This window comes from Coffea eugenioides, unplaced genomic scaffold (assembly GCF_003713205.1).
Source record: "Coffea eugenioides isolate CCC68of unplaced genomic scaffold, Ceug_1.0 ScVebR1_396;HRSCAF=1068, whole genome shotgun sequence".
In the NCBI taxonomy this organism is placed as follows: Eukaryota; Viridiplantae; Streptophyta; class Magnoliopsida; order Gentianales; family Rubiaceae; genus Coffea; species Coffea eugenioides.
The window spans coordinates 83,606-93,234 of NW_020864231.1; the positions used below are offsets into that span (position 1 = coordinate 83,606).

The 9,629-nt window shown below is 36.6% G+C and overlaps 1 protein-coding gene across 1 annotated transcript; it reads right to left on the reverse strand.

Annotated features, from left to right (window-relative positions):
• Window positions 1–5,128: 5,128 nt before the first annotated feature.
• LOC113758211 (viridiflorene synthase-like) lies at window positions 5,129–9,118 on the reverse strand. Its single transcript, XM_027301161.1, has 7 exons — window positions 8,999–9,118; window positions 8,324–8,597; window positions 7,842–8,214; window positions 7,189–7,407; window positions 6,853–6,991; window positions 6,494–6,739; window positions 5,129–5,592 (listed from the first exon to the last, which is right to left on the reverse strand). The coding sequence occupies exons 1-7, from the start codon at window positions 9,116–9,118 to the stop codon at window positions 5,302–5,304; spliced, it is 1,662 nt and encodes a 553-aa protein (XP_027156962.1). The 3' UTR covers window positions 5,129–5,301.
• Between the last annotated feature and the right edge of the window lie 511 nt (window positions 9,119–9,629).

Consider the following 9,629-nt stretch of genomic DNA (forward strand, 5'->3'; position numbering starts at 1 on the left):
TTTAGAATCTACTGTCTGCTAAGAGGAAATTCTGATTCTAACCGAGAGATAAGTGCTAATTATGTGGCTAGTTATTAGAAAATGGAAACTACAGCTAGGAAAGTATGAATTATGTCCACTTTAAGTAATAAAAGAAGGATTAACCGTAGGACCTGTAAGAATTGGAACTGTAGGCATGAAAGTAACCTGGTGCAGTCTGCTATGCACCAGATGTAGCAGGCTTGTGCAGACTTGTAATTTTATTCAGTTTTTCTCTAACATTTTGGTCAAGAACTACCCTGTCTAGCTTAGGATAACTTGCAACAAATTAAGTATCCTCTGCATGAGTGATTGAGACCAAAAACTGAGAAAGAATGTGATGACTGGAAAATTCGCTCATATTTTCTTAAAATGCCCTCTTATTTTGATTAAATTACTTTATAATAGCTTTACTACTCATTTACTCCCTTAATAGTTGTAATAAAGAATAGAATTAAGAGTTTTACTCTTAGTTTTATAGTTAGGGTAAAATAGGATTTTTGTTTATTTTGGTAGTGTGATTAATTGGTGAGATGCGTGTAATAAATTTGATGGTTAAGAGTGAGTTTTTTTATAAGAGGAAGTGTGTGATTAGAAGTGCTATTAATAAGTTAGTGAATCATAACTTAAAACACAAGTATGCGAGAGTTAAGGAAAATCGGCTTGAATCAACGTCCACCGTTTGCTACCGATTGAGTACACCATTTGATCACTACTTTCTTACCCTAATTTTCTTATTCTTATTTCACCTAATCCTCCCTAAATTACCCCTTAATCCAGCCATCTTTGTTGACTAAAGAAAAGTGAGAAAAGAAAAAAAAATAAGAAGGAAATCTTGAGTGACAAGTGGCAATGATCCAAGCAACCTTTGACCCAAAACATTTCCTTTCTTCTTATCTTTCTTTTTGGTCAATTTTTCTTCATTTCTTCCCATTTTTCTTAGTCTTGGCCCAAATTCTTGAGAGGAAAAACAAGGGAGAGAAACTTCATATTCAATCCCAACTTTCTTGCTTGAATCTTGAGTTCCAACCATAGTTTGTGCAAACTACTCCATAAAAGTGCTAAGTCAAGTAGATTTCAAGGTTTTGGTGGAGTGATTTTGGAGGAAGAAGCATTAAGTTGCCATCTTTCTTGAGGTTACAAGATAAGTTTGCCAAGAAATCTCTCTTACTTCTAATACTACCATACTAGTAGTTTAGGGTTGCTAAAGTGGTAGTTTTATGTGAAATTTCATGAGTTGAAGTGGTGTTATGGAAATTTTCAGTTTTGATTGGTAAATTTCTGCTCACATATGATGTTTAAATGTTGGCCATGGTTTGATAGATTTACTATGTAAAATATTGAGATTTTATAGACTAGTTTAACTTGCCTAAAGAAATTTCCAACTTATGTGCATAAATTTCAGTTTAGGGTTTCCAATTTGGGCTTGATTGTGGTTGATTTTGGAGCCATCAATTGGCTAAAATTAAAGGGTGTTGTGACCCTAATTAAGTGTGTTTAATAGCTTATGATTTGTATGTGCAATTGAGGCTGTTTTGGGTGAACTTTGGTGTTGATTGTAGGATGGAAAAATAAAGAAATTAAGAGGAGGTGCTGTTGAAAATTTGGTAGTTGGTTGACATTCAAAATTTCAAAATAAAATATCTCACTAACAACCAAACCAGTCGTCCAGCCCAAAAGAAGGGTTTTCCAGTTTTGTTGCAGTTTGGAAATTGGACCATATCTTACTCCATACAACTTGGAATCGAGAATGGTTGGTGACGTTGGAAACTAGAATCATCAGGACACATTTCATCAGAGCAAATCGTTTTGAAATTCAGTTTGCAAATGAGAGAAAATAGAGCCAAAAATTGCAGCTTCTACTCCTCTCTCGGTTGATCAGTCATACAGGACCGCCGATTTTGATCAATCACTACAAATGACTCAGTTCTATTTTAGAAGGTATATTTTACACTGATAGAAAACTACAGATGTCTAGTTTTGAATGCCGCTAACGACACTCAATTTTGACTTCCGAATAGAGAGATATGTTCGTTCAAAGAACACTGCCAGTGGACCACTGCTACACGAATTTTCCAGATTTGTTCTTGCCAAAATTCAATTTTTATCCAACCAATCCAAATGATTTTTGGTAGAAACTTTCTACACACCATACATAACATATATACATCAGTTTCAAAGTCATTTGACTATCAAAAATTCGAACTAAATGCATGGCACAAACAGGACAGATTTCGATCAGCAACTGTATACACATCCCATTCGGTAGAGCTAGTACGGGTACTCTCGTTAAACGTCTCTTTAACTCTTGAAAACTTTTTTCACACTTAAGACTCCATATAAACTTCCCACTTTTCTTAGTCAGTTCAGTCATGGGTCCAACAATCCTAGAAAAATCCTTAATAAATCTCCGGTAATACCCTGCTAACCCTATAAAACTTTGAATTTCAGTAGGGTTTTCCGATTGTTTCCATTTAGAGACTGCTTCAACTTTGGTTGGATCCACTTTAATCCCGTCTCTAGAAATTATATGACCTAAAAAAGTCACTTTCTTCAACCAAACTCACACTTGCTAAACTTGGCATACAACTGATGTTCCCTCAAAGTTTGTAAAACAATTCTCAAATGTTTCTCATGATCCTCCAATGTCTTAGAGTACACCAGTATATCATCGATGAACACCACAACAAACTGATCCAGATAAGCCTTAAAGACTCGATGCATTAAATCCATAAAAGCCGCAGGCGTGTTGGTCAATCCAAACGGCATTACTGCGAACTCGAAATATCCATACCTCGAGTTAAAAGCAGTTTTGGGTATATCCTTCTCCAAAATCCTTAACTGATAGTAACCCTGTCTCAGATCTAATTTCGAGAATACTACCGCCCCTTGCAATTGGTGAAACAACTTATCAATGTAGGGCAAAGGATACTTATTTTTAATAGTAACATCGTTCAAATCTCGGTAATCTATACATAGTATTAAGCTCCCATCTTTCTTCTTAACAAACAAGATCGGGGTTCCCCACGGTGAATCACTCTCCTTTATAAAATCCCACTCTAATAAATCCTGTAATTGCAGTTTCAACTCTTTCAATTCAGCTGAAGTCATCCTATACGGTGTCTTAGAGATAGGTGCTACTCTCGGAGTCACATCAATCTTAAAAGCTATTTTCCTTTCCGGGGATAAAGCTCTAACTCTTCAAGAAAGACGTCCGGATACTCTTTCACTACAGGCATGTCTTCTAATCTCACTTTATCACTAGGGGTATTGATAAGAAAAGCCAAATAACCTTCAACTCCCTTACTTAATATTTTTCTTGCTCGAATCTTTGAGATAAGTGCAGATGAGGCTAATCTACCCCTTACATCCAATTTCAGGGTTGCCTCTCCTGGAATGCACAATTCTACCATTTTTGTCTTACAATTCAACTGAGCATTATAACGGGCTAACCAGTCCATTCCTAAGATTACATCATACCCCTTAATCGCTAAACCCATCAAATCGGCCAGTAATTTCCCTTCACCAATCCAGATCTCACAATCTCTATATACCAAATTAGCGATTAAACATTGATCCCCAATAGGCGTTTTAACCTCCAAATCATAAGGTAACTTAATTGGTTTCAGATCTATACCACTCATGAAATTAAGGTTTACAAAAGAATGTGTTGCACCCGAATCAATTAAAACCTTAGATAAACGGTGAAAAATAGGGATCGTATCTTCAACCACCTTAGTAGCATCGGGGATCTGTTGGTAGTCCAATGTGTAAACCCTAGCAGGTACTTTTGGTCGACTTCCTCCAACACTAGTCGCTTAAAAGTTGACTTTTCTGGCCTTTGAGTGCTACCTCCTATTCTTGGCGCCTTCGGACAACTCGCGAGTTAGTGTTCGACACTACCACAGAACAAATACTTTCCCAACTTTCTCCAACAATCATTCTTCGAATGATTTGGTTTGCTACAGTAACCACCGCCGGACCACTGAAGGCACTCCCCTCGCTTGAACCGGCCAACTACGAGCTCCTCTGGATAAAACTCCCCTTGAACCTCCAACGGTCCTCACTCCTCCCGTTCCTCTTCCCATCTTGGAAGGCGAGGCACTCTTACTAGTCTGACCAGAAGTATAACTAGAAATATTTCTCTTCTTAGAGTGAAAGTCCCTGACTTGCATCCTTGCGCTCTCAACTCTCTGTGCTTTCTCCAAAGCTTCAGTAAATGTAGATATTTGGGTTGCAACCAGACCCTCCTGAATCTCTATATTAATCCCTCGTACAAATCGTTTTATCATTTTTCGCTCATTAGCCACCAATTTGAGAGCGTACTTAGAAAGTTTAATGAACTTTCCTTCATATTCGGCTACACTAGGGGTTCCTTGTTTCAACTTTATAAATTCGTCCTCCTACTTCTCTTGGATTAGAGGCGGAAGAAACTTTTCATTAAACTCCCCCGTAAAATTTTTCCAATTCCAAGGGGTTTGGACTCTCTCCTACTTTCCCCTTGTCATATCCCACCAGGCACGGCTACCCCCTCAAATTGGAAAGCAGCAAAGTTTACTCGCCTATCTTCGGTATAATCTAAGGCAGTGAATATTTTGGTCATTCTCTCTAACCAATTCTCCGCTATCTCGGGATTAGGTTCTCCAGTGAATTTAGGCGGGTTAAATTTTAGAAACCTCTCCAAAACTCTATCTTCTCCTCTATTAGGGTGCATTTGATAAAATTGAAATCTAAAATTTAAAATCTGAAGTTTGAATTCATTAAATTATTGAATTATTAAGTATTAAATCTAATACATTTAAAAGCATATCACTTTCAGTGATAAGTGAATAACTTATTACTTAATTTTGAGAGCAAGTTTTATCTAGAAAATTCAATGCCACTTAATTAATTCAGATGTTCAATTTTTGATTATCAAACGGTCTGAATATGTTAAGATTTGAACTCATTAAATTTAAATACTGAATTGAATTATCAAATAGGGCCTTACTTAAGTATTTATTAACCCTCTTGTAGTTTATAAAAAGTACTCAATACATCTTCTCGAAATACATATATGTGTGTGTACAAAAACATATAAAAAGAAGAATGATTCTTCATTCAGCCTTGTAATTTGTCAAAACAAACACGTTATTAAAAGTCTAAAAGAAACAAAAAAAAAAAGAGAGAGAGAGATACCAATGTGCATTGCACGTAATTCCAAACTAGCCATAATTAAATACTGGTGTGGGCAAAATAGAAAAACACACTTCACAACTGATATTGCTTGAACCACTGCCATCCTCAAACAGACATGAAATCCACAAGCATTGCCCTTATAAATTCTTCAATGGCATGCGGCTGAGTGAATCCATCTATACGGTGCTTGTTAGTCGTTTCACCTACTCGTACGATATTGAGAAGCATTTTGAGAATATCCCTAGGAATGGGAGTAGGCCTCAAGCATTCCTCGTTCATAACCTTCCAAATATCCTCGCACATCTCTCGAATCTTCTTGGCTGCCTCTTCCTCTGATACATTATAGTCCTTCATGTAGCATTCAAGCGCTGTGCCACTGCCCCTTTCTTTGTCGAACTTCAAATACGAAGAGTTCAAACAGAAAACATGAAAACTCTAATAAATTGTAGCGAAAACGTTTTGTTTAATTCCGAATTATTCACGTAAAGTACGAAAGGGTATTAACCATACTAAAGCAATAACTAGCCAAATGAACTAAACGGTATTTCATTATGTTCAGGAAAAGCATCCGAGACTGATTGCATATGCATATTCTGTGCAGTGTTTGCACAGAAATGAACAAGATCTAAGAACAAGTTTAATCATGGCATCATACTAGGTCAACTGCCCAACGCAGATAGAAGTCTCGATCAATGTGCATATTCTGTGGTGTTGCAGTGATCGTGTAAGAATTGGAATGAGGAGTTGCAGTGCCGATATAAGAATTATAGGACTGAATCATTTGCTCATAAAGTCAAGAGGCTGGCTTTCTCCATGGCTGTCTACTTTCTATGGCAGACTAGAAACAAGAGTTTATTTCAGCAAGCGAGGCCTGCTTAGTGTGGGTGTAGTAGCTAGTGTGGTCAATGCAATGCAGATGGCTGTTACCTCTTGGAACAAGATTCCTTGCACCAGAGAGAATTGGGAGTTGATTCTTGAGTGGGGATTAGATCAAGGTTGATTGTTATTGTTCTTTTTGTCCTTTCTTTCAAAATTTGACAGTAAAGTATATAGAAATAGTGTAGTCTAATGTAGATTGTGCATGGTTTCCTCTTCTGTAAAGCTCCCTTGGCTGATCTATCAATGAAAAAAGGATTTATTTTGCTCAAAAAAAAAAAAAAAATCTGCATATTCTGTTGGTATTTTGAACAAAACTAACAAGTTACGTGAATCACTATAACTTAATCTTATTTGGGAATTCTGTGAGTTGTCTTAATCTAATGTTTATAACCAATTAAATGCCATAACAAAATCTGACCTTGTGACCGCCAAAATCATTAATCAATCGGGCATGTGTCGAGCAAGCAAACATAAGTTTTGGCATAGTTGACATCCAGTTGATAACATCCTCTGAAGCATTATCCATGTCCAAGAAAGCTGCCGATGCTGTAAGATAGACTCCGATTGTGATCGCACCATTGCTAATGTAATCAGCAAAAGATGGCAATTCTTTCGTGAGAAACCACCTTGACTGAGTCAAGTTGGTCGTCAAGTATTGTTTCCACTGATTAGGACAAATGAAAGCAGGAAATATGGATTAGTACTCCACGTGTTGGTAGCCAGAACAATTGAAATATTAACGCGGTCCTTAAAATTAGTTACAACATGGTACCGTACTTCTTCTATATACTTATCGAATGCGTAGGTTCTTTGCTTTTTAGCTAATTTTTCCGCAACCTCCCTATTAAATTTCAGAAGTGTGGTGTAGGAAGCTCTGATGTAGTCTGAGAGTTGATCTGCTCCACTGCTATCCCACCTGCAAGCAAAGCAAAATTTCCTATATCAATGCACCTCACTGTTAACAGGCAACATCAAGCTAGAGAAACTTTTTGGATAATGGTCCCTTTATCATCTACTGGCTCACAGTAAGACAAAGCTTTTTAGTATATTACTCAATTATTTTTTCGAAGATGATTGCTTCACTTGTGTGAGATGACTAACATAGAACACTACCTTTCTGCAGAGTCTGTGAGAATTTGAAGTTCATCAACAGTGCCATAAGCATCATAGATGTCATCAATCATTGTAATAAGGGCTGCTACTTTCGCAAAAGTCATTCGAACAAGAGAGTGCTGAGGCTCATATAAGGTTCCAACAGCCCAGAAGTAGCATTCCACAAATCTGTCCCTTGCATATGGAAATTTTGATACACTCTCCAATCCCTTTCCCCAACTACACATCGTTGCCATTTGTCAAAAAAAAAAAAAAAACGAACAAAAGTTAAACAATCATTCATGACACTTTCTACTAGAAAAATATAGTCATATACGAAGGAATTTGATGTAATACTTTAGATAAAATTGCATACGAGTAACAGCTACATTGGCTAACTTTTATTGTAGGTTATGTTTCATAAGATTCTAATAATTTGTAGGGCTCTACTCAATTTAGAAAGAGAGTAGTAATATAATATTTTTATGTTACTAACCCGACCTATGAAAGAAATTTTTTTGGTGATTTAAAATACTATGGATATTATAGATCCTACTAAGCTCCAAGTGAACCTAAGCTGCACGTAAAACTGTACTGTAAAATATAAACTTCCGCAGTTAATATTGATAATGAAATCTTAGATCTGCCTTTGGGGAACTAGTGTCTCGGTGTACCTTATTATCTCACAAAGCTCTTGTTTATATGACATCTGCAACAAGTGGTAATCCAACTTGGCAAGCCTCAGCAATAATTTGTAGTTAGATTCATCTTCCCCATAGATGGAGATGTAATGCCAAGCCTCATATCTAGGGATGCCCTTATGCAACGGCTGCTCAAGGGCATATTTCACTTGTTTTGCAAGAGTAGAATCCAAACGGGGTCCTCCAGATGTCAGATGAGTGGTTGTGAAAGCAAGAGCTTCTTCTAAAATTTCGTCTCCATGTGTTCTAACATGACTAGCATCGTATAGACTCAACAAACCCCTTGTGTCATTGCATAAGGATTCCTTGAACTTACCCTTAGCATCAATGAATTGGTCAAAGATGCCTGTTTGGAAATTATTTGGAAATAATATGTTAGAAAAATTAGGTGTTAAGGTTTACTAATAGGTGAGTCCACACTAAAAATTAGCAAATCTAATATGAAAGTTGCGTACCACAAGAGACATTGAAACCATGCTGTCTAAAAAGTCGGAATTGAAGCGCTGCACTAGATAAATCATAAGCTGAATACTCCCCAAAGTTGGTATACACATTAAAGAATTCTTGTAGCTGGTTTTCAATTTCGATGTCAAAGTGATGCGAGACACCAAGTCGTTCTATTTTGTCTATAAAGTCGAATCTCTCCGTCATGGTTTTTCCGGTTGGCAAAAGCATGCTCGCCACTTCTGCCTTCAACATTTCAATCTCTCTTTCATACATTTCATGTTCCTGAAAGCATCAGAAAAACATTTCTTTAGTCATATTGTCAAATTGATTGCTTTGATATTGTATGGAAATGGAAAAATTAGAAACTAAACAGGAGAAACCAGACCCTGAAATCTAAGGAAATGCAACAGTGGCACGGGGAAAAAAAATTTGGGGATGAATCCTACATGAAGTCGGGGTAAGAGCAAACCAAGTACAACTAAGAAACAGCAAACCAAATATGACAAATCAGGAGACTGTAGAATTAATCAAGGGATAACAATCATGCCAGGATTGATAGCGGATATTACAAAGGATCGTGAACTTGTGGGAGCGGATAACAATATGGTTCCAACTTATAAAAGGAAAAAATATTATATGAACAAAAACATGTGAGGTTACAGGAGCTGAAAAGTAAGTATAACCTCCTTATCGGGAGTAAATGGAGCGATACGATCAGCCCAAATGTTTTCAGGAAAGGCTGCTAATGGGCGGACAGTCTCTTGCAGGCTGTTTGAGTGGAGAGAAGATTGAGTTGACGCCATATTCTTGGGGAAAAATAGGGTAGGCCTATGATCAATTAAGTGTTGTTTGCTGTGACCACTTTGATGATTAGCCAGGGTACGTATTTATAGATCCTCCAACCACCCAAGTAGTCACTAGGAGCCAAATAGAAAATTTTGCTCACATCATATATTTTCTTCTAAAAAGGAATGCATGACGATAAAAGTAATAGTGAGAACCAAAAATCAATAATAAAAAAAAGGATAAATAACTTTAATCTTTCTATTGTTTGGTACTTTACTACATGCGTCTCCTATGATTTATAAATTTATAGATAATCCTTTCAGAATTGAGGTTAAAATACCACTATTAGTTTTTCTGTTAAAATTAATGGTCAACATATAAAAAAAAAAGAAAAGAAAAGATACCACATGAATAAGATAACAAATCCTTTTATAATATATTTCTACGACTCTCCACATCATTTGTAACTTTCTCTAATTCTTTTATGAATTTCCCTAGATGCGGCCCTCTCGTGTAAATGTTTGTAGA

Excerpts from the sequence above, each read along its gene's own strand:
- LOC113758211 (XM_027301161.1), bottom strand. The coding sequence starts at position 9,118 with ATGGCGTCAACTCAATCTTCTCTCCACTCAAACAGCCTGCAAGAGACT. Across the intron at positions 8,215-8,323 it reads TGGTTTCAATGTCTCTTGTG|GCATCTTTGACCAATTCATT; the intron begins GTACGCAACTTT and ends ATTTCCAAACAG. Across the intron at positions 5,593-6,493 it reads ATGATTTTGGCGGTCACAAG|TTCGACAAAGAAAGGGGCAG; the intron begins GTCAGATTTTGT and ends TCGTATTTGAAG.